We start from the raw sequence: 25,194 nt of genomic DNA on the forward strand, positions 1-25,194 counted from the left end.
CTCTCTTCCCAGCTCTGTGCCTGGGAGACTGGGATGCATGGGCCAACTCAACAGACTCCCTGGCTCTCTGCCTTCCAGTTGGGATTGGCCCGTGGGGTTTGGTCACTAGCAGATCAGAGGGCAAGAGAAGGGGAGGGGAGGTCATTTATTCTCCTGATTCCTCCCCTGTTGGGTCAATAGGGGTATCCTTCTCTTTCTGAGGCCACATTTCACTTCAGACATGTCTATCCACATACTACGTGCTCTTTCTCCCTCCTCTCCCGTCTCTCCCCCCAGCCTAGCCCAATAAAGACTCCCTTCTATTGCCCCCTCACATCTCCCCTCGCTTACTGAGATCCCGTTGCTTTAATTGACCCCACCTGCATCTCTGAAAAGAGTACCTTTGTTGAATCCTTTTCAAATGACCCAACTTGAATGTGCTGTTTCCCGCCACCACCCTGACTAGTACAGAAACTATGAGGTCCATGGACATGTCTTTGGTTGGATATCTGGGGAGAAGAACCACACTTTCTGCTGATCGTTCTGATTTGAACTTTGAGAGAAATGTGAACACTTTTTTTTACCTGAGCTGGTAAAGCAAGCACAGCCACACCTGTGCTTACACATCTATTCCCCCCTACCTGCCAGGGAGCACCTGGAGAATTACAACAGTCACCTTTGGAATTCTGTGGATGGTAGATGTTCAAAAAATGTTCCTCAAGCACAAGTGAACTGTAAGCCCTTACACAAGTCACCTGTCTCTCCAAGTCTCAGGTACTTAATCTGTACAAACTTTATCCAGGAACACTGAAATGTCACCCACTTGGGCTAAGAAAAAAAGTCAGTGCAGAGGTAATTGACATATTAAATGCTTTTATATCAGCTTCATTGTTTTCAAAGACACAGAGTAGTAAAGGAAGTTGGGCAGAATGTTGTTGGACGTGCTTTTAATCAAACATTTTAAATGGCACATAATTAACACATTGCTTTAAAGCAAAAGGGTCCTTTAAAGGGGGTGCTTCTTCCACTTAAGTAATTTACCCGAGAACAGGAAGCAGATTAAAAATAGCAGAGCCATAACAACATGTGTCGCTATGGCCCACTCTATATTTGACATCAAAAGAAATCTGCCTTGTATTATTGTGGCAAAATGCCAGGTTACAAAACTGTGTACAGCACTATCCTAATTTCAAACAAGTTATGACCAACCTAGATAGCATATTAAAAAGCAGAGACATTACTTTGCCAACCAAGGTCCGCCTAGTCAAGGCTATGGTTTTTCCCATGGTCATGTATGGATGTGAGAGTTGGACTGTGAAGAAAGCTGATCGCTGAAGAATTGATGCTTTTGAACTGTGGTGCTGGAGAAGACTCTTGAGAGTCCCTTGGACTGCAAGGAGATCCAACCAGTCCTCTAAAGGAGATCGATTCTGGGTGTTCATTGGAAGGACTGATGCTAAAGCTGAAACTCCAATACTTTGGCCACCTCATGCGACGAGTTGACTCACTGGAAAAGACTCTGATGCTGGGAGGGACTGTGGGGGGAGGAGACGGGGATGACAGAGGATGAGATGGCTGGATGGCATCACCGACTCGATGGACATGAGTTTGAGTGAACTCCGGGAGTTGGTGATGGACAGGGAGGCCTGGCGTGCTGTGATTCATGGGGTCGTAAAGAGTCGGACACGACTGAGCGACTGAACTGAACTGAATTTCAAACAATATTCCTGCCCGTTTATTTATACAGGACGGGGAACTGATGCTTGCTGCCGCGTCGTGTGGTAAAGTGTCATTTATTTTCTGTTTATTACTTTTACATTAAAAAATAAATAAACTAAAGCTCTTTCTAAAGCTCATTGGTGGAGGAGAAGCAGGAAGGTCCGGCCTGCAAGGGCGTGGAGAGAGTCTAGGCGAAGAGGACCGCAGATGGAGGGACTCGAGCCCGCTCCCCTGCCGGCGGTGGGCTCCACTTCCCGCACAGAGGAGAGGGACGCAGGGGGCGCGGCGGGGAAGGGACGGAGGTGGGAAGGGAAGCGGTGGGCGCGGAAGCGGTGGGCGCCGCGTGCGCGGGCCTCCGCGGGCCGCGGCGGGCGGAGCGCCTGGGGGCGGGGTCCGGGCCAGGGGCGTGTCTCGCCAGGGAAGGGTCGCGGAGTGGGGCAGGTCTCGACGCCGGAGGGGCGGCGCGGAAGTGGGGCCGCGCGCACTGGGGCGGGGTCCCGACAGGGGCCCCTCGGTGTCCTGTCCGCGGGCGGGGCGGGGCGCGCGGGGTCGCGGGCGGCTCCGCCCTCCGCGGCTGGGAAGGCGGGGCCGACGGGCTCCGGAAGGCGGAGGGAAGGAACCGGATCTGGGGCGATGGCGGCTCCCGACGCGCTGCTGGTGATGGGCGTCAGCGGCTCGGGGAAGTAGGTGCTGGGGGCCAGGCTCGGGAGGCGCAATGGGGAGGCGCCGCGCGGCGGAGGCCAGGCCTGGAGCCGTTTTGGGCCCGTGGCGACTGGAGTTCCCTGGGGAGCCTCCTTCCTTTCCCTTTGCCGATGAGGAAACAGGCCCAGAGCACCTTGCTCCCTCTCCCCACTTGCCAACCTGCTCGCTCTGGGAGCGCCTGGGCCGGGGCCACATCCCAGACTCGGGGTCTGCATCTCTGAATTTAGGCAGAGGCGCCTGCTGGGGTAACGGGTTCTGCTTGGCCCCTGGAGCGGGCCAGGCAGGTTGTTGGGGGCCTCAAGTCAGAACAGCGTGCAGGAGAGCAAGGGACCACAGAGCACGGGCAAACCTCCCAAGCGCCTAGAGACATTTGTCAGGCAGGACGTAGCACTAGCTTCCTCCTTCCTGGCCTTGGACTTTTCTTATTAGAGTTTAGAAAGTAAATTTAACTTGTTAACCTACTGTGTTCCCCACTTCAGCTAGAAGTACGGAGTATTAAATATGAAGAGTGCTCCAGGTTTGTGAGGAAGGAAGAGCATTCCATACCACAGAGCCCCTGGCCAGCCCAGTCCGGCCAACTTGGGGGGCCAAGGAAGTCTTTGGCTTCCCGCTTAGTCCAAAGTCCAGCAGTGCCCTTTATCAGAAAAGACAGGCAGCATTCCACCAGAGGCAGCAAAAGACAACTGAAGTTTCACAACCTCCAAAGGCTTTTCACCCTTCTAGAATGTTTGAATCTGCAACTGCCCATGCAGTCCAGTGTATTTCCAAGACTCCTTCTTGCTCCAGGTAGGTAGGTTTAGCTTTACAAAAATTACTGTGGCATTTGGGTGCCAAACTGGTTTGTAATGGTCAGTTCTGACCAGTCTCCTGTGAGGTGATCACTGTGCTTTATTTCTAGTGAGGGTCCTTGGTCCATCTTCAAACATGGACCAGGGACCTTCACCATGTCCCCTGGTTAAAAAGTTTGGTTAGAGTGGTAGAGAATGGTTTTTCAGGTTCCTTCTATCTCCTTTATGCTCATCTGCACCCTAGTCTAGTTAGCTCTTGTTTTAAATTATGACTGGTGGCTGACATGTTCATTCCTGGCTAATCTAACTTGGTCTTAAGTGTACACAGCACTGGTTTCTCCAGCCCTGGAGTTTGGCTGTTACAGTTTAATCACCAGTAGGCTGCAACATGTCAGCCTATGCAGCCTCCATTGGAGTGAACATAATGGGAGAGGTTCTAGTTCTCTCAATCCTTTGGTCACTTTAGGGAGGAGGTCTCTGTGTGTCTTTTTAACACCTTCCTGATACTTTCTTAACAAAAGAGAGAACCCTGGGTAATTAACAGTGTAGAATTTCTTCATAATGTTTTGTTTTCATTGTGTGCATCTTTTCAGTTACCTCCTACTTAAGGCAAGTGAGGATGGCTTCCTGTATAAGGGATGGAAAGAATTTCCTTCTTTAACACATTTGTTTAATTTTAAAGAGTGAAGCAATTAAATAAAAATAACACATAGATAATTGTAAAAGTGGCATGTACAACTTAGGTGAGAAGGCATGATGAACTAGTAGGAGGGTACAATAAAAAAATCCTGAAGGTTGTATGTCAGTGATTGGCATTTGGGTAATACTTCAGAAGTTGAGAGCAAGAGGGGACTTTATTTCTAACTCATCGCCTGCCAGCCTCCATCCCTACCCACACTGCACTAGCCGTAAACCTCAAGATGGCTGACACCAGTCTCGGTGGCCTGAGCATTATGTCCTGGGAGCTCGTAGGTGCTCGTTAAATATTGGCCGAGTGAAATGAGAAAGTGAATGGATAAATGTAGCTCAGTTCCTCTGTTTTACAGGTGAGAAAACTGAGGTTTAGAGGACAAGGTGGGCATAGTCATTTAGTGGCAGAAAGGAGACTGTGGCCAGATCTCAAGCTCTGGGACCCAAGCCCTCTTCACTGACCTGTATTTGTTAGGGTCTGAACAGAGAGCATTCAACTCCCATACTTAATAATGAATGCTGGTAATTCTCCAAGTCCTTTGTTTGAAGGGTGTGTCCCTTGTAAGTCCCAATGTTTTAATGCTTTTATGAGCTCCGTGAACCTTGTATGGGTGCTTAGAGGTTAAATTCCCTGTCAGACCCCTGCCTCCAGTATACCCAGTAGAATTTATCACTTTATTCAGTTGTTGTCCATGTAGTGACTGGACATGACAGTCACTAAGTCATGTCCGACAGGATCCTTGCGACCTTCACTGCCTCCTAGTTTGCTCAGATTCATGTCCATTGAGTCCATGATGCTATCCAACCATCTCATCCTGTTCTTTTTAAAAAATAATTATCTACGAAACAGGGACCAGAAAGTTAAGGGAAAAAAAAGCTTCAGGAGTTTAATGAGATCTTATGTATTGCTTTTGGGGGAAAATTTTGTGATAACTGGAGAATTATTTAAATTCCTGGAGAAAACTAAAGCCATGCTCTAGACTCCAAGGTGAGGAGCACGTGTCTCAGTTTCAATATTGTAAGTTGTTGGTGTTTAATACCGGTGAGGCAGCTGTGTGCTTCCCACGGCTCCTTGGATGGAAGAGGCAGATGGGGGAAGGGTAGTCACGTAGCATCTGTGTCCTCTCCACAGATCCACCGTGGGCGCCCTGCTGGCATCTGAGGTAACCTGTGCTAACACCTCCCAGTTGCAAGTCTCATCTTGTTGTCTCGTTGCTTCTGGCCTGCGTGGTTTGTAAACGCAGACACCTCCACAAAGCTTGTGAAACCCCCTGGAGCAATTTTCTCTCTCTCCTTGGTCATGGAAAATAATGATGAATGAAAAAAACAGCTGCAGCAACCCACTGGGCGGGATCAGTGAAGCATCCTTACAGACCTCCCTGCTCCTGCCCCTGGTGGAGGAGGGATGGTCTGTGTGGCTGCTGGTGGGAGAGAGGGTGGCCGGGTTGTCTCTGTACCTGCTGTTAGTATTAGGAACCCACAGTGCCCATCACATGGGCCGCATGACCTGCTGCGTACCCTCTTTCGCTTTGTTCTCAAAGCTAGGGTGGAAATTCTACGATGCAGATGACTACCACCCGGAGGAAAATCGAATGAAGATGCAGAAGGGGATACCGCTGAATGACGAGGTAAGGTGCACTGTCTGTTTCTGTTTCCAACACGGATGTCCCAGCCGATGCAGGTGAAGATGCCTGCGGCGCTTGGTGCGGTAGAGTTCCTGAGTCATGCACTCAGGACAGTGCTGCAAAAGCCAGATGTACAGCAGGCCTGCCATGTATGCGAGCTGTGGCCCTGAACTCCTGTCTAAACTCTAAACTGGCATCAGGATTGATGCCACCGTCAGCCCTGGCTCGGCAGGATCTGCCTGAACACTTTGTTGAGGGATTTGAGTCTGCAGAGTGTGATTCCTCCGAGGGCACAGGCTCCTCTGTGCCTCACACATGTGGAAGCTCACCTTTTCTTCCCCGGGACCTACCAGCCTACCCTCTCCAGGCCCTGGCGCCCACCCCAAAGCTAGAGTGATCTTTGCAAATTCAAGTGGCCCTCTGGAGATTTCCCATTATCTTAGCGTCAAGACCAGACACATAAACTCCTGCACGTACATGATCAGGCCAAACTGGCTGTGCCCCACTCCAGTCTCTTTGGGTGCACCCCTCCCTCCCACATACCACCCCCACCCTCCCACCCCCATCTCCACTGGAGCCATCCTTGCCCTTTTCAGTAGCTCTACTGCCATGCTCCTCCCCCAGGGCCTTTGTGTCTGCTGTTCCCACTGTGAGGCATGTACCTCCCCACTCTTCTCAGTTACCTGCTCATGCATCACGTCTCAGCTCCTGTGCCCCTTCTTCAGGAAAGCTCGTCCTGACTTCTAGATAAAACCTCCTCTAATGAACTCTCATGGCAGCATATCCCTTATCATCCATGTTGCAGTTGTAACATGGCATTTGATGGTGTGAGAATTCGATTAATATTTGTCCCTGTACCTAGATTTTACCTCCAAAAGGACAGCCACTGTGGCCGTTTCTGTTAACCATTGTATATCCCCAGAGCCTGACACACAGTGTATATCAGAAAATATTTGTGGCAAATTTGTGAAAGAGTAAGTGAAAGAATGAATGGCCTGACATCTCATTCCTTTATGCACTGTTGTGGGGGCCTTAGAGGGTCTTTCTCAAACCAGAGTCACGAACTGTGGATTCACAGAACTAGCTGTAACCCAGGAGAGACTGAGGGCAGGGCCTAGGGTGGGTCCACAGAGCAGCTGGCAGCAGTGGCCCCAGTCAGGTCCACATGCCAAGGGTGTCCCAAGGACCGGTATTGGGATGGAACTGGCCAAAGAGCAACACTGGCGTTTGTACTTTCATGAACTCGGCTCCCCCTCCCTAGTTTGTGCTCCACTTTCTTCTCTTTGTCCTGCCTTGAAGGACCGGAGTCACTAACCCATATTAGGTCTAATTCTAGGGTTTCTGTTTGTTTCAGGAAGTGCTCCCCAAGTTTAAACATTCAGTTCAGTTCAGTTCAGTCGCTCAGTCGTGTCCGACTCTCCGCGACCCCATGAATCACAGCACGCCAGGCCTCCCTGTCCATCACCAACTCCCGGAGTTCACTCAAACTCATGTCCACAGAGTCGGTGATGCCATCCAGCCATCTCATTCTCCGTCGTCCCCTTCTCCTCCCGCCCCCAACCTTTCCCAGCATCAGAGTCTTTTCCAGTGAGTCAACTCGTCTCATGAGGTGGCCAAAGTATTGGAGTTTCAGCTTTAGCATCAGTCCCTCCAATGAACATCCAGGATTGATCTCCTTTAGAATGGACTGGTTGGATCTCCTTGCAGTATAAGGGACTCTCAAGAGTCTTCTCCAACACCACAGTTCAAAAGCATCGATTCTTCGGCGATCAGCTTTCTTCACAGTCCAACTCTCACATCCATACATGACCACGGGAAAAACCATTGCCTTGACTAGACGGACCTTGGTCGGCAAAGTAATGTCTCTGCTTTTTAATATACTATCAAGGTTGGTCATAACTTTCCTTCCAAGGAGCAAGCGTCTTTTAATTTCATGGCTGCAATCAGCATCTGCAGTGATTTTGGAGCCCAAAAAAACAAAGTCTGACACTGTTTCCACTGTTTTTCCATCTATTTCCCATGAAGTGATGGGACCAGATGCCATGATCTTTGTTTTCTGAATGTTGAGCTTCAAGCCAACCTTTTCACTCTCCTCTTTCACTTTCATCAAGAGGCTTTTGAGTTCCTCTTCACTTTCTGCCATAAGGGTAGTGTCATCTGCATATCTGAGGTTATTGATATTTCTCCCAGCAACAATCAAAATTAAGTTTACAACATTTGACTTTAGAAGGTGGGAGGAGAGCAGCCAAAAGGAGATACAGAGTAACGACTTAAACATAACAATGATATTGTACTGGAGAATCCCAGGGACAGGGGAGCCTGGTGGGCTGCCGTCTATGGGGTCACATAGAGTCGGACACAACTGAAGTGACTGAGCAGCAGCAGCAGATAATGTAGATAGCCTGGCCCCACCACTGAGCTTGTGTGACTTTTGGCAAATGGCTTGGTCTCTCTGTGCCTCATTTTCCTCCTGTGAAGTAGGAATGGTGACAGGATCTATTTTATTGGGTCCTTGAGAGGATTAAAGTGTGCACAGAGACACCTGAAGCATTCAGTGAATATCACTTCTTACTGTTGTTGTTAATACCGTATCTATATGTACATACATGTAACACATCACTTCTGTGGAGTGTGTAAAGTGTGACCGTGCTAGGGTTATTTTTTTTTCCCCCTTGCTGGGTACAAAATTAAAGAACAAAGTAAAGCAACCCCACATGGACAGATTTTTATAATGGCATTTAAGCATCATTCCTCTTATTCACAAATGAGCCTTGTTAAGTGAGCAGTATTGATGGGGCTGGGGGCTGAGGAGGAGAATTGAGAAGAGGAATTTATTGTACAGAAGAAAAGGTTATCAATTACTGGAAGAAACATAACGAGTTACTAAATATATTCAGAGGAAGCTATACAAGTTTGCCTGACATTAGATTGAAGCAGAGAGGAATGCAGTAAACAGCAGATGGCTAACATTTTTGATGAGAGCCCAATGAGTCTATGAGCAAAGGTGTGGGTCACAGCTGAGCTGGCACCGTGACCTCCTCATTGCCCTGGCAACCAGCCCGCAGGCCCCCCTCCCCCAGAGGATACTGTGCTGAGCATCAGGTAGACTGTTAGAGGCAGAGGTAATGGTGTGCCTTGGGGGAGATTCTCAGAATGATTTGGGGAGGTCCATGAGGTCACAGAGAGTCAGACACAACTGAGTGACTCACACACACACACACATACACACACATTGTACTCAGAAGGCTAAGATTTGAAGGTAAAGAACCTGAGCTGAATACAAGGGCACCTTAAAGCTATTTCAATTAAATGTAAACTCCAGTTCCGGGATTGCACTGTCATACTTCCAAGTGTTCAAAAGCCACATGTGGCTGGCGGCTGCTAATCCAGACGGCACAGGTAGAGAACATTTCCATCGCGGGGGAAGCTCTGTTGGACAGCGCTGGTAGAGAAAGATATGCCACCCAGGCAGGGATGCACAGTTAACATGATGAGATGATTTCCAAGCTGTCCGTCAGTGAGTCTCCCTGATGTGCCAGGTCCATGCTATTCTGGCAGCCCATGGGGTGACACTTGAGCAGACTTCAACCTCAGAGTCTATTTAAAAGAGAGGTTTTGGACAGTTTTATTCCTGATTACAAATATAATACTTATCCTGTATAAAACATTTGTCCAGTGCCTACAAATTCTTTCACAGGCTACATCACCCTTGGTTTCATCTTCCAAAAATACCTACTAATTGAATTTGATATATATACACCCATCTTTTGTGGGTATATACTTTGTTTATATGCATCTTTTCCCTCTATGGGCTTAGGTTCACTTTTGCACCAGATAAAACCAGTCCCTCACCTCCACTGCTCCCCTCCCACTTTCCGTGCCCTCTCTCCACCTCCCCCAGCAATGCTGGACACACTCCTCTTCCATCTGTTCCCCTGAGCGCCTGTCCTTTAATTGTCATCCCCTTCCAGAAGACACTTTCTCTTTCTAGATAGGCCAAGGAAGCATTCTCTGTCCTCACGAAGCTCTGATTTAGCCCTCATTGCTTAAGCCCTGGGCTGGGGGCTCAGGGTACACTGCACCCCTATCCCTGCATGGAGGGACTGTCAGGAATGAAGGGACCTAGAATAGCAATCCAGTAAGCGTGGATACTCATTTGGGTTATGTTGTTTCCTCCTCTCTTTCCTCTAAGACTTTCTGTGTTTGACTTCACTAATTATGATACTGTCTGTAGTATTTACACACAGAATTCAGTGAATTTGCTCTAGTATCTCCTTTGTTTGGCCTCAGTTTCTGCCTCTGTGAAGAGGAGATCTCAGTCATTCCCTTTCTTCACAAACATTATGAGTACAAAATTTGGATCTCGTGTGTCCAGGTCCTCCCTAAGACCCGACAGTAAAGACCAAACTCCTTAGCAGCTCAGAGTCTTGACTGACTAGTCCTGACAGCTTCTCCTCACCCTCCTCACACAGTAACTGCCACACCTGGTCGTCAGTGCTAAGCTCCTGCCTCATCCGTTTACTGCAGAGTCTTGGCAAACGATCTTTAATATTTAATACTCCCAGTCTTACCCTGCCCTCTGCTTGGCAGGCCCTGCTTCCATTAAAATCCTCTTTATCCTTGAAGATTTATTCTTCCTAGGGCCAGATCAAAATTGATCTCTCCCTCTACTCTTGTCAGAGCCCTTCTTAGTATATCCCTTGGAGCCCTCATCTCTGCCTTACGTGTAGTTTAACTGATAGATACCCGTCATCAGGCTGTGACCCCCTTGAGGACAGGAACCACACCATCCATATTATATTCCCAATGCTCTGTATGGCGCTTTGCACATATTAAATGTTCATTATTTGTGGAATTAGAGTTTACTGCATACCAAATTCATTTATTAAAGGTCTTTTCCAGATTCAAAGTTGGAAATTGATGCCATTTATTGCAGCTATAAAATCAGCCCCAAAAACTAATGTTTAAAATGAAGTCTACTCCTTTTCCTGTTTAAATCCCAAAGCAGATCAGTGAATTATGATTCCATTTTGCAGATGAACAAAGCGAGGCACAGAGAAGTTAAGTAACTTGAGCAAAGGCACAGAGTAAAGGGGATCTCTCTAACCTCTAAGACCCTACTTTTTCTACTGTGTTAAAGGCCCTGATACTCCACACACACCCAGTCTATGAGAAATGAATCGAGGTTGGTCAAATGGAGAGGGAAAGGGTGAGAGTAACAGCAGGAGAGAGGCATAGCCCCCAGTGAGCACATCCCTTGGAGGGATCTAGGCCTGGATGGGTACCTGAGGCAGGTGACGCCTGGCTTCACACAGACCAGGGATGAGAATGCTGGTGTCCACCTGGGAATTCACGTAGCACCTGGAGCGACTCTGGAAGAACTCTCCTTTTGGCCCCCTGTGACCCTCTAGGGAAGGATCCCACTGTGTAATAACTGTGACTCAATACTTGGAAACTTCTGTAAAATAAAGTTGAAAGTACTTCATTGCTATCTCCAGCCTTTTTTCATTGATTTTGTGGCTGGTGGACCCAGACCTTAACTGGTGCTTTGAATAAACTGGTCCAACATGCATTCTGATTGGGCAGATGTCTGAAAGCATCTATTTCTGTTTTATATTCCCATTTATTAATATTAGTTTTCATGGTTGGGCTTCTGAGGAATTTTATTGTGACTAAGTGAAGCAACATGCTTAATTCTCAGCTAAGGCATGTATTTAGACACTGGTAAAATAATAAAAAAGCAGGGATTCAAAGTAAAGTTCTATTTACCTGTACAAAGGGTAGGAAGTTTATTACCCAAATATAGTGTTTTTTTTTTAATTAGTTTGTTTCATCCTTATTGTGAAATATTTCAGGCATGCAGAAAATATAATGACTAATAAAGTCAATATCCAGCTTAATGCAATAACATATGTTTCCTAAGCCATAAAATAATACAGAGATTGATCTCTGTACAGAGAGATTTGGTGCTGATGGGCTGGAGGAATTGTGCAATCTAATTAAAATAACAAAACCCAAGGTTGCTCCTCTGCTAGTGGGAAGAACGGTAAGATACCGAAAGTACTAGGCATTAAACAAATCACCGCCCCCCACCGTGGTGCATCCAAACCCACTGTGAACGTTTGACTCACGCAGAAGTACAGCTTGTTTTCTGTTGTCTTTTCGTCTATCAGTCCCAGTGCATTGTTATAATTGCTTCTTGAACTCTTAAGTAGGTATGTGAATATTGAATATGTGAATTAGCATTTGACCATCCAAACCTTCCAACTTGGAGAAGGGCATGGTAACCCACTCCAGTATTCCTGCCTGGAGAATTCCATGGACAGAGGAGCCTGGCAAGCTATACTGTCCATGGGCTCGCAAACAGTCAGACACGACTGAGCGACCTTCCTACTACCTCTTCCAAGCCAAGCATTCTTGCTGAATGGAGATCAGCACTAGTCTCAGGTCATCACAGCACTAGTCTCAGGTCATCACAGCACTAGTCTCAGGATTTTGTTTAACCTGGAGACATGCACAGTGACAGGGATGCATTGTGGAAAAGGCTGCCTGACTACCCAGATGGGAACAAGGTAGTCAGGCTCTGTCTTGCTGGCTCAACCCCTGATACTGTCAACACATTGGACACAGGTTCACGTCTCATATGAGAACCCCACTAGTCAGGTTCACAAGATTTCTACATAAAACCAGAATGCCGGTTGATTAATTTACAAGGAGATATTTAACTGCCATGTGGCCCATAACACATCAATCTGATTTCAGAAGCCAAAATGCAGTCAGGTATCTCAGTGAACATGCAATCGAGTAGGAGAATTAAAGCTTAAGTTTCTAATGGTGTGAGACCACCCACCACATTAGATGAAGACGTTTGCTAATGAGAACATGATATTTGGTCATAAGGCCAGAACTCCATGTCCTCTGGACAGTACTCTGCTGTCTAATCCTATAGTGTTCCTGCCCTGGACTTTCACACCCAAGCCTCACGTGCTTCATTTATGTGTGTAAAAATAAGTAGCTGGATCATAGTGATGCACTGCTAGCCTGAGGGTCATTTTTTACTTCTTCAGATGAGTTTAGACATCTCTGTCCCTTTCTATCAAGTGTTGATCTTCAAAGCCTTAAAGAACAAGCTGCTTCTTTTCCAAGTGCTTAGGAAGGTACCTCACTGTGGCCCCCATATGCTGTAAGAAGACTCCTTAACTTTATAGAAATTGACATAATTTCTTAAACTTGAAGCCGGACACCTCTATTTACATGTAAAACACACACTGAAGTTAGTCCCATTAATGATTAGTACACCACTTTGCCAAGTAAGTTGCCTGTGCAGCCCTTCCTGCAGGTTTGAAAGGCACCATATCTTTGTAGGTCTGAGTCCTAGGTAGGAAAGTGCTCATGCTGCTGACATGTGAGTCTTTAAGGCCCAGTCACCCTGCTCTGCTGCAGCCTTCTGTTGGAGAAGCTGTTTTGGAAGATACAGCCAAGAGGTTTAAAAAAAAATTTTAAGGTCTTTGTATAAATAATAGTGTTTTCTTTTTTATCCCTGTTAGTTCATGAATGTAGTAGAAAAGCTTAGCTGTTCACAATGAGAATACAGAAGAGAAAGGAATTTAGAAATTTGGGTGCAAATGGAATCTTAGAAGTTAAACTCAGGGTGATTGTGTGTAGAGTATTGAAAGAAAGGACTCAGAATAGTGTCTGGGTCTCCCTAAGCACACACAGATACTTGCAAATGGATGAAGGAAAGGGAAATCCAAATCTGGGCTTGAGTTGGCAGCTTTCCCATGGGCAATTTTCCATCATAAAATACTGCAAGGCTCAGTAAGTCTAGCTAGTTTTCCCCACTACCTATAACCCTTGAAACTCTTCTTCCCTGACCCCCATCATAAGTCTAGAAAGTACTGTGTTACGGTGGCAATTTCAAGTGCCATAAGTGTAGTTGCTACAACTTTTTTCTCCTCACAGACTTCTCTAGAACATTTAGTGTTTGAGTATGATGTCAGAAAATCTTGCCAAGAATAAGTCTTAAACATATACACTCTTTTCCAGGAGCATATAAGTCTCCCCATAGAGCACAAAGTTCTTTATGGTCTGCAAGTTTAGAACTGATAAGCCTCATCATCTTGTATACTTTGTTTAGAAATAACCACACTGGGTCCACTGAGTACTCAGACAAGTGCTAATATAAACAAGCCTTTCATTAAATACATTTGAGCTATCATGTGTACATTGTAGTAGCAGTTATAATTTGAGTAATAATATCTGTGAATTATGTAGTTATTTAAGATACCATTTGTGTAAGTTAGGTAATAGTTGTCATTTGATCTCTGTCTTCTGCAGATTTTATAGCTGTTGCATTTGAACTTCTAAGTGGTCTCTGATTGAGTAAAGTCTTTAAAAAATTATGTGACTAATAAAACTTCCAGGACTCTTAACCCAATATTAGCACACAGTGCTTTTAAAAAATATTATTTAATATGAAAAGATACATATATTGAAAAAATTATAACTGTATGTGTGTGTAGCATGTGTGCATGTAGTATGTGTGTGTACAAAATCCTTCTCTGCTTCCTGACAAGGGTGGATCCTAGTAACTGGAAGGTCTTTAGTTTGCTGAGCACAGAGTGATGGCCTTGGTGGAATGAACCTTTCACTTACTGTGGAGCTAGTTACTCTGAATAAGAAATAGGGAAAACCTAAGCCCAGGGGAAATACTCAGGAGCTGAAAGACCTCTCCCAGAGCTGGAGAACTTAAAAGGCTCCTGGTGGAAAAGATTAGGGGAGTGGGATGGGGGATAAAACCAAGGGCTTAACCAAGGTCAAAAGCAAAACGAGAAATTCTCAGGTGCCAGAATCAAAGCAGCAAGATTTAACTAAACCTAAATAATTCATGGGGTCGCGGAGAGTCGGACACGACTGAGCGACTGAACTGAACTGAACTGAACTGAAATAACCTCTTACCCCCAGGTTTTGAGAATGCATATAAGCCAGGAGAATGGGAAGTACGATTTTTGACATTCCTGTAGAGATGGGAGATGATACTTGTATAAGGCATGGAGCTGGACCTGATCCTAAGTGTGAGGACTTGTATAAAGTATGTAAGGGAAGACTTTCTTCAAATGAGGATTACAATGCTCAGGGACAGTCTGCTCAGCCCTCCCCCCATCACCAAGTGAAAACATGACCTTGTTGATTCTAAAGTATTCAGTCACCAAAACTGAATTAAAAATAGAAAAATCTGAATATAATACAATGTTCATTAAAGAAATTCAATCTGTAATCAGAGATCTTTCCTCAAAAATAAATAAATAAATAAAAGATAGGCCCAGATAGTTTTTCAGATGAGTTTCACTCAGCTCAGACTGCTGTAACAAAATAACATAGGCTGGGTGACTTAAACAATAGACAGGTATCTATCCAGTTCTGGAGGGTGATAGTCTAAGATCAAGATGCAAGCATGGTCAGTTTCTTGTTTATTCTGAGCTTGGAGGTTCTCTGTATCCCCACTGGGTGGTTGAAGGGGAGGGCAGCAGAAGGAGAGAAAGAGTATATACTAGCTCACTGGTCTCTTCTTATAAGGGCACTAATCCCCTCATGAGGACCTCATCCTCATGACCTCAACTAAACCTAATTACCTCCCAAATATTCTCACATGGGGGATATGAATTTTGGGGAAATAAAAACATTCAGTCCATAAAAATAATATATTGTATACAAGCTGTTTCAAAGAAGAGAAAAAAGAAGGAAAGCTGCCCTACTTGTTTTTAAGAGGCTAGGATAACCTTGAGGAGAAGGCACTGGCAACCCACTCCATTACTCTTGCCTGGAAAATCCCATGGACGGAGGAGCCTGGTAGGCTGCAGTCCCTGGGGTCGCGAAGAGTGGGACACGACTGAGCGACTTCAGTTTCACTTTTCACTTTCATGCACTGGAGAAGGAAATGGCAACCCACTCCAGTGTTCTTGACTGGAGAATCCCAGGGGCAGCGGAGCCTGGTGGGCTGCCATCTATGGGGTCACACAGAGTTGGACACGACTGAAGCAACTTAGCAGCAGCAGCAGCAGCAGCAAGATAACCTTGATACCAAAATTTAATATGGACTACACAAGAAAAAAAATGCAAGTCAATCTCAATTATACAAATACAAAAATCTAAATATAATGGTAGTAATCAAATGTTCAGAGCAAGGACTTTTAAAGATGCATCATGGGGACTTGCCTGGTGGTCCAGTGGATAAGACTCAATGCTCCCAGCACAGGGGTGGGTTCATCCTCGTTTGTAGAACCAAGATTCCCCATACCACAACTAAGCCTGCACACCACAATGAAAACCCAAAGCAGCCAAAAAAAAGTCTTAAAGACATCATCTTTCTTGAATATGCATCAAAATGATAAAGGATGGGGGTTGGGACATATAGAAGACCAGATTGTGAGCTGAAAATCATTTAAGCTGGGTTGTGAATACAGACAAGTTTGTTTTGTACCATTTTGTCTCTTTTTGTATATGTTTTAAATTCGCATAATAAAAAGTTTGTTTTTTTTTAATGCATTATGGCCAATCAGTATTTACCCCAGGGGAACTTCTTTGTATAACACTCTAGGGTGTCCTATGTAAACTTCTGCCTTCTCTGGAAAAACACAAAATTCTCACAATACTTTTATCTGAAAGAAGCTTTGTTTTTGGACGGTTTGAAGAATAGGACCAGGGGGCAGCTGCCTTAAGACTTTCTATAAATAACTCTTTGCATTTGAGATAAGAAGCACCTGAAGAATCATGCAGTACAATAAAAGATCTGAAAGTGTATCAGGAAATGGCAACCCACTTTGGTATTCTTGCCTGGAGAATCCCCATGGACAGAAGAGCCTGGCAGTTGCAAAGAGTCAAACACGACTGAAGTGACTTAGCACACATACACACAAACATATCAGAACCAAAGAAAGTGTATTTATAATGGGAAGATTGAAATGGGGGGGTTACATACTGGCATTTTAGGGTAATTTTTATCATTGTGGAAAGAACCCCTGACACCTGGACCAGGAACATGATTCTGTGCTGAACTGCCCAGTGACTTAACTCCTCAGTCTGTGCATGGCCGCCGCCTCAAAACCACTAAGATTTCTTTGGACCTTAACACTGATGAACATGATGAACAAGTTTCTGTACAAATAAACAATATCTGGAAAAGCCACTTTGTGTTTGTTTTAATTTCAGGACAGAATTCCATGGCTCTGCAAATTGCATGACATTTTACGAAGGTAAGAGAACGTCAGACCCCAGATAAGCCAATGAGTAAAGGAAACCACTCTTGAAATCATAACTGACTAATGATAAAGGATCCCAGAAATGAAATGCACCTCCATTTGGTGACTAACAAGACTCATTCAGCCACAGAGTGTTGGGTTCTAGACTCAGCCTTCTAGACAACTTCATAATTACTAGCTGGGTACTCGGACCTTGCTTCTATCATCAGTCACATCCACAACTGGGTATTTGTTTCGCTTTGGCTCCATCCCTTCATTCTTTCTGGAGTTATTTCTCCACTGATCTCCAGTAGTATACTGGGTACCTACCGACCTAGGGAATTCCTCATTCAGTATCCTATCATTTTGCCTTTTGATACTGTTCATGGGGTTCTCAAGGCAAGTATACTGAAGTGGTTTGCCATTCCCTTCTCCAGTGGACCACATTCTGTCAGACCTCTCCACCATGACCCGTCCGTCTTGGGTGGCCCCATACGCCATGGCTTAGTTTCATTGAGTTAGACAGGGCTGTGGTCCATATAATCAGATCAACTAGTTTTTTGTGATTGATTTCAGTGTGTCTGCCCTCTAATGCCCCCTCCCAATACCTACCGTCTTATTAGGGTTTCACTTACCTTGGTCGTGGAGTATCTCTTCACAGCTGCTCCAGCAAAGTGCAGCCACTATACCTTACCTTGGACGATGGGTATCTCCTCAAGTCCGCCTCTCCTGACCTTGAATGTGGAGTAGCTCCTCTCGGCCCTCCTGTGCCCGCGCAGCCACCACCTCTTGGACATGGGACAGCTCCTCTCGGCCACCTCCCTGACCTTGGGCGTGGGGTAGCTCCTCTCGGCCACACTTCTGCACGTGGTCGGTTGCGCCGAGCCCACGTCTCTTGCATCTGTACCGCCGGAGTCAGCATCTCTCTGCATAGAAACCTGGAATGTTAGGTCCATGATTCAAGGCAAATTGGAAGTGGTCAAACAGGAGATGACAAGAGTGAATGTTGACATTCTAGGAATCAGTGAACTAAAATGGACTGGAATGGGTGAATTTAACTCAGATGACCATTATATCTACTACTCAGTGAATTAAAATGGACTGGAATGGGTGAATTTAACTCAGATGACCATATATCTACTACTGTGGGCAGAAATCCCTTAGAAGAAATGGAGTAGCCATCATAGTCAACAAAAGAGTCCGAAATGCAGTACTTGGATGCAATCTTAAAAATGACAGGATGATTTCTGTTTATTTCCAAGGCAAACCATTCAATATTACAGTAATCCAGGCCTATGCCCCAACCAGTAACGCTGAAGAAGCCGAAGTTGAATGGTTCTATGAAGACCTACAAGACCTTTTAGAACTAACACCCAAAAAAGATGTCCTTTTCATTATAGGGGACTGGAATGCAAAAGTAGGAAGTCAAGAAACACCTGGAGTAACTGGCAAATTTGGCCTTGGAGCACGGAATGAAGCAGGGCAAAGGCTAATAGAGTTTTGTCAAGAGAATGCACTGGTCATAGAAAACACCCTCTTCCAACAACACAAGATAAGACTCTACACATGGACATCACCAGATGGTCAACACCGAAATCAGATTGATTATATTCTTTGCAACCAAAGATGGAGAAGCTGTATACAGTTAGCAAAAACAAGACCAGGAGCTGACTGTGGCTCAGATCATGAACTCCTTATTGCCAAATTCAGACTGAAATTGAAGAAAGTAGGGAAAACCACTAGACCATTCAGATATGACCTCAATCAAATCCCTTATGATTATACAGTGGAAGTGAGAAATAGATTTAAGGGACTAGATCTGATAGATAGAGTGCCTGATGAACTCTGGACGGAGGTTCGTGACATTGTACAGGAGACAGGAACCAAGACCATCTCCATGGAAAAGAAAGGCAAAAGAGCGAAATGGCTGTCTGAGGAGGCCTTACAAATAGCTGTGAAAAGAAGAGAGGCGAAAAGCAAAGGAGAAAAGGAAAGATATAAGCATCTGAATGCAGAGTTCCAAAGAATAGCAAGGAGAGATAAGAAAGACTTCCTCAGTGATCAATGCAAAGAAATAGAGAAAAACAACAGAATGGGAAAAACAAGAGATCTCTTCAAGAAAATTAGAGATTCCAAGGGAACATTTCATGCAAAGATGGGCTCGATAAAGGACAGAAATGGTATGGACCTAACAGAAGCAGAAGATATTAAGAAGAGGTGGCAGGAATACACAGAAGAACTGTACAAAAAAGATCTTCACGACCAAGACAGTCACGATAACGTGATCACTGACCTAGAGCCAGACATTTGGTATGTGAAGTCAAGTGGGCCTTAGAAAGCATCACTACAAACAAAGCTAGTGGAGGTGATGGAATTCCAGTTGAGCTATTTCAAGTCTTGAAAGATGATGCTGTGAAAGTGCTGCACTCAATATGCCAGCAGATTTGGAAAACTCAGCAGTGGCCACAGGACTGGAAAAGGTCAGTCTTCATTCCAATCCCAAAGAAAGGCAATGCCAAAGAATGCTCAAACTACCGCACAATTGCACTCATCTCACATGCTGGTAAAGTCATGCTCAGAATTCTCCAAGCCAGCCTTCAGCAGTATGTAAACCGTGAACTCCCAGATGTTCAAGCAGGTTTTAGAAAAGGCAGAGGCACCAGAGATCAAATTGCCAACATCCGCTGGATCATGGAGAAAGCAAGAGAGTTTCAGAAAAACATCTATTTCTGCTTCATTGACTATGCCAAAGCCTTTGACTGTGTCGATCACAATGAATTGTGGAACATTCTTCAAGAGATGGGAATCCCAGACCACCTGACCTGCCTCTTGAGAAACCTGTATGCAGGTCAGGAAGCAACAGTTAGAACTGGACATGGAACAACAGACTGGTTCCAAATAGGAAAAGGTGTACGTCAAGGTTGTATATTGTCACCTTGCTTATTTAACTTATATGCAGAGTACATCATGAGGAACGCTGGGCTGGAAGAAGCACAAGCTGGAATCAAGATTGCTGGGAGAAATATCAATAACCTCAGATATGCAGATGACACCACCCTTATGGCAGAAAGTGAAGAGGACCTCAAAGGCCTCTTGATGAAAGTGAAAGAGGAGAGTGAAAAGGTTGGCTTGAATCTCAACATTCAGAAAACGAAGATCATGGCATCTGGTCCCATCACTCATGGGAAATAGATGGGGAAACAGTGGAAACAGTGTCAGACTTTATTTTTTTGGGCTCCAAAATCACTGCAGATGCTGATTGCAGCCAGGAAATTAAAAGACCCTTACTCCTTGGAAGGAAAGTTATGACCAGCCTAGATAGCATATTAAAAAGCAGAGACATTACTTTGCCAACCAAGGTCCGTCTAGTCAAGGCTATTGTTTTTCCCATGGTCATGTATGGATGTGAGAGTGGAAGAAAGCTGATCGCCGAAGAATTGATGCTTTTGAACTGTGGTGCTGGAGAAGACTCTTGAGAGTCCCTTGGACTGCAAGGAGATCCAACCAGTCCATTCTAAAGATCAATCCTGGGTGTTCATTGGAAGGACTGATGCTAAAGCTGAAATTCCAATCCTTTGGCCACCTCATGCGACGAGTTGACTCACTGGAAAAGAGTCTGATGCCAGTAGGGATTGGGGGTAGGAGGATACGGGGACGACAGAGAATGAGATGGCTGGATGGCATCACTGACTCGATGGACATGAGTTTGAGTGAACTCCGGGAGTTGATGATGGACAGGGAGGCCTGGCATGCTGTGATTCATGGGGTCGCAAAGATTCGACACGACTGAGCGACTGAACTGAACTGAACTGAATTTAACTCAGCAACTTGGCTTCCATAAACCTGTTTATTCTTCTGAAAATGGAGATATAGTTCCTACTCACAACAGTCCTTACAGATTGTCGTGAGGAATTAGTGAATAAAGCGTGGGTAGCACTTAGAATCGGAGAAGGCAATGGCACCCCACTCCAGTACTCTTGCCTGGAAAATCCCATGGATGGAGGAGCCTGGTGGGTTACAGTCCATGGGGTCACTAAGGGTCGGACATGACTGAGCGTCTTCACGTACACGCATTGGAGAAGGAAATGGCAACCCACTCCAGTGTTCTTGCCTGGAGAATCCCAGGGGAGCCTGGTGGGCTGCCGTCTATGTGGTCGGGTCGCACAGAGTCGGACACAACTGAAGCGACTTAGCAGCAGCAGCAGTAGCACTAAGAATGGTACCTAATATATATAGTAAGTCCTAAAGAAAATAATAATGTTGTTATAGCCATATCTTAGCCACCACTTGTATTGCCTCCTACTTCAAGCTGACAACCAGGAAGATCTGGGGTCATTTGCAAATCAACAGATAACTCGCTACCAGGAGTGAAAGCTCAAACTGTCCAGCTCTGTAGCATGCCTCTGAGCAAACGACCCTCTTCTCCCATCTGTGGGTCTGGCCCTTGGGAATCCTGGTTGGGACATGGAAGATAAAGGAGTGGCAGTGAATGAGTTCCAAATCTTGCCTTCTAAGATGAAGTCATGTTTTATAAATCTAAAACCATTTGGGCCATATGACATTATACTTATTAAAAATTCAGTTTACATTTTTTTAAAACACTGCACAGACCTGACTGGCAGTCCTGTCTTTGTATGGGTTTAGGGTTTTAAGGTTTTTGGGTTTTAGGATTTGAGAACTCCTACCCAAGTGGGTCTCTAACATAAATAGACTCGTCAGATCAAAGATACTGACCTGTGATGGAAGCCAAAGTGAAAAGTCTCAGGAGAGCGGAGATCAGACCTCCAGGCTCAGAACTAACAAGCTCTCACTCATGCCCTTGAGAAGAGCTGGGAGGCTCAAGTACGTTGGTTTGTTACTGATGACACACTCCATCCACTGGGTCTACAGTCTACAATATAGATCTACAATAGTCTACAATATATAGATCAAGGCAGTCCCCTTCAGAATTCTTAGTTCTCAGTTCTGAACTGAAATCTCTACTAAGTACCCAAGCCAGCATTGACCCTTGACCACTTTATTTAGTTCCTTCCTGGCTCCAAGAAGACAGCCTCTCCTGCCCAGGGCTGGTATACATCAGCTTAGTGGTAGGGAGGCTCATCCTCATGTATGGTCTTGGACCACACTGGTTTTCCCTTAGGTACAGTTCAGTCACTCAGTAGTGCCCAACTCCTTGTGACCCCATGAACTGCAGGACACCAGGCTTCCCTGTCCATCACCAACTCCCAGAGCCTACTCAAACTCCTGTCCATCACATTGGTGATGCCATCCAACCGTCTCATCCTCTGTTGTCCCCTTCTCCCACTGTCAATCTTTCCCAGCATCAGGGTCTCTTCCAATGAGTCAGTTCTTCACATCAGGTGGCCAAAGTATTGGAGTTTAAGCGTCAGCATCAGTCCTTTCAATGAATATTCAGGACTGATTTCCTTTAGGATGGACTGGTTGGATCTCCCTTCAGTCCAGGGGACTCTCAAGAGTCTTCTCCAACACCACAGTTCAAAAGCATCAGTTCTTCCGCACTCAGCTTTCTTCACAGTCCAACTCTCACATCCATACGTGACCACTGGAAATATCATAGCTCTGACTAGATGGACTTTGTTGGTAAAGTGATGTCTCTGCTTTTTAATATTCTGTCTAGGTTTTCCCTTATTGGTGCCCTGTCAATCTACCTCTATTTCTGCCTCAGGTTTTTCTCTTAGTTTTCAGCATCTCTGAAAACTCACTTTCTGCTCACCTTGAAAACAGACTGATGCTCTTTTTTTTTCCTTCTTTCTCCAGCTCTGCATGGGTAACCTCCCCAGATTCTTCCAGCATACTGCAGAGTAGAAATGGAGAGAATCTGAGGAGAGCCTGAGCCATGCTGTGTGGGGGACACAGGTGGCTGCCAGCAGCTACCCATGTCCACAAGTGCTGGCTCAGTCACATCCTATAGCTAAGAGGCAGAGCTGATACTCACTCAGCACTTCCTGTGTGCTGGGCACCATGATAAACTTCCACACCACAGTTCTGTGGGCAGGTACTCTTGAGTAGCCACATTTAACAGATGATGAACTGATGCTCCTAAAGGAAATCAGTCCTGAATATTCATTGGAAAGACTGATGCTGAAGCTGAAACTCCAATACTTTGGCCCCCTGATGCGAAGAACTGACTCACTGGAAAAGACCCTGATGCTGGGAAAGATTGAAGGCGGGAGGAGAAGGGGACGACAGAGGATGAGATGACTGGATGGCATTACTGACTCAATGGACATGAGTTTGAGTAAACTCCAGGAGTTGGTGATAGACAGGAAGACCTGGCATGCTGCAGTCCATGGGGTCGCCAAGAGTTGGACTCAACTGAGTGACTGAACTGAACTGAACTGATGCTCAGAGAGGTAAACACATTACCCAAGAGGGCTCACTAGTAGATCTTTACCTCAAAGCCAAGACTGCCTGATAATTGGCCACCATTTGTAACACCTTCCACTGTCAGAGAAGTGGGAATGAAATCCTCAGCCTAGGCTTGACACCAGTTATTTTAAATGTCTTCACTCTTTGGGATCTCCCCTTCCCCATCTCCCCAGGTTTGTTTGTTTTTTTTTAAACAGAGATGTAGCCTCTGGACAGCGTGTAGTTCTAGCCTGTTCAGCTCTGAAGAAAGTATACAGAGACATCTTAATACAAGGAAAAGATGATGCACCTCTGAAGTGTGATGAATCGGGGAAGGAAGAAAAGCCAGTTGAGGTGAAGCTCCTTGTGGTCCATCTGACTGGGTCATTTGACATCATCTCTGGACGCTTACTCAGAAGAAAAGATCATTTTATGCCCCCTGAGTTACTGCAGTCCCAATTCGATACTCTGGAGACCCCATCAGCTCCAGAAAACTTCATCCAAATCAACGTGGACAAAAGTCTTTCAGAGATAATTGCTACAATTATGGAAACTCTAAAATGAAATGAGAATCATTTATATCAGTGGTCCAGACCCATCAGGCGTAACTCTGTCTCCCATCCCAAACCATGTTCTCTCCAGATTCTTCTTAAAGTGAATAAACCACAATGTGTTGAAATATTGTTCAGGTGGATTTGGGGGAATCTGGGAGACTTTTATCATCATGCTGTGACACATTCAGAGAAATGGAGTGGAAACTTTGAAGCTTCACTGAAGTTTAAATCCATGTGACCCAAGCAAATCATGAGGAAATTCTATAGTCAAAGCTGTAAACTCTGACTTTATTTAGAACATTCTTGATCATGCTTGTACTTGGACAAACAAATGAATCTTGGCTATCCTTGGCACCCTCTGGAGACTGGTCTCAGGAATAGAGAAGCATACAGAATTGACCACTCACCAGCAGTTACATTACACCACACACCTCTTCATCCTCTCTTTGGGCCATTTCAAAGTAAATAAAAAGCACATACAGTTCATGGATTAAAAAGAAAAATTTGCAAAGGTGGAATTTGAGTGAATGAAGTGCAGGACTGTCTGCCCCCAGTCCCCACTCCATTTTACAGAGACTCCTGTGAGACCAGGCAAGTATTAACCTGCCCACTTTCCTGTTATAAAAGCTGTCAGTGGTGGAGGCAGGTGAGGGTGGCATACCAGAGCTGCTGTGGCCAAAACCAGACACGAAAACTTCGCAACAGGTGGCATTATGCCAGTGGCAGCCAGGTCAGGCAAGGCCATGGGGCGCTTAGAGGTGCTGATGTGTTGCTGGCATGCAGCTTACCAGGCGCCAGTGGGGAAAGCTGCAATGTGGCCAGCATGGGCTGGGTTTGAGCTCTTCCCTGATAGGGCTCCAGGAAGAAGCATCCTTATCCCTCTATCTAATCAGGGCCACAAGACCCAGCTGCTTTACAGGCCTTGGTTGGTTCTGGCCAGAAAGTGAGTTTTGGAACCAGTTCCCTGTTTTCTTTCACAAGAATATGCATTTTTTTTTTTTTTTTGTCTCAGGAACTACAAACAAAATATATGCATGGGGTGCCAGTGGAATACAAGGGCACTTCTTGGACAAATCTTGCCTAAGAAAATGTAGAGCCATGGATTTTCCTGACAGACTATTTGGGGCACCTCTTGCCTGGCTTCAGTTAACATCAGCATTCATACTCGGGATCTAGGCCCTTAAACTGTATACTCAGGCTGGATGAGAGTCACCCCCAGCTGTAGAGAAAAGACTCAAGTCAGTTCCGTGTACTCAGTGAGTACTGTGAGGAGCACTCTGGAGGGCTTGAGCACCCCCAACACAAAGCCCTGGGGTGGAAAGATAGGGCATCTCATACCCTCTAGTACCAGCTAGAGTTCTCAGTGAAGGCAGTTCTTCACAAGAAAGAATTGATTTTCAAATATCCTCCTGGATCTTCTTGCGTGCGTGCTAAGTCACTTCAGTCGTGTCCAGTCTGTAGCCCGCCAGGCTCCTCTGTCCATGGGATTCTCCAGGCAAGAATACTTGAGTGCGTTGCCATGCACTTCTCC

At 45.5% G+C, this 25,194-nt stretch overlaps 1 protein-coding gene across 6 annotated transcripts; it reads left to right on the forward strand.

Moving 5' to 3' along the window:
• Positions 1–1,881: 1,881 nt before the first annotated feature.
• On the forward strand, positions 1,882–24,645 carry IDNK (IDNK gluconokinase). Of its 6 annotated transcripts, none has more exons than XM_055427356.2 (6): positions 2,100–2,381; positions 3,124–3,186; positions 5,011–5,108; positions 5,424–5,506; positions 16,712–16,755; positions 23,328–24,645. In XM_055427356.2, exons 1-6 carry the CDS (start codon positions 2,332–2,334, stop codon positions 23,671–23,673), a joined length of 684 nt encoding a protein of 227 aa, XP_055283331.1. In that variant the 5' UTR covers positions 2,100–2,331; the 3' UTR covers positions 23,674–24,645. The 6 variants fall into 6 exon arrangements, with proteins under 6 accessions (XP_055283336.1, XP_055283332.1, XP_055283331.1 ...); XM_055427358.2 differs by having other exon boundaries at positions 2,106–2,381; positions 5,011–5,041; positions 5,420–5,506; positions 23,328–24,644; XM_055427361.2 differs by lacking the exons at positions 2,100–2,381; positions 3,124–3,186 and adding an exon at positions 1,882–2,000 and having other exon boundaries at positions 5,011–5,041; positions 5,420–5,506; positions 23,328–24,644.
• The last annotated feature ends 549 nt before the right edge of the window (positions 24,646–25,194 follow it).

The sequence above is a fragment of the Moschus berezovskii genome, chromosome 7, assembly GCF_049115385.1.
Source record: "Moschus berezovskii isolate FMDL1 chromosome 7, NW_MosBer_1.0, whole genome shotgun sequence".
Classification (NCBI taxonomy): domain Eukaryota; kingdom Metazoa; phylum Chordata; class Mammalia; order Artiodactyla; family Moschidae; genus Moschus; species Moschus berezovskii.

Bases quoted from the DNA above. Each gene is read 5' to 3' on its own strand.
- IDNK (XM_055427356.2), top strand. From the start codon at position 2,332: ATGGCGGCTCCCGACGCGCTGCTGGTGATGGGCGTCAGCGGCTCGGGG. The intron at 5,109-5,423 runs GTTTGTAAACGC...TCTCAAAGCTAG, and splicing joins CGTTGCTTCTGGCCTGCGTG to GGTGGAAATTCTACGATGCA. The intron at 5,507-16,711 runs GTAAGGTGCACT...TTTTAATTTCAG, and splicing joins GGATACCGCTGAATGACGAG to GACAGAATTCCATGGCTCTG.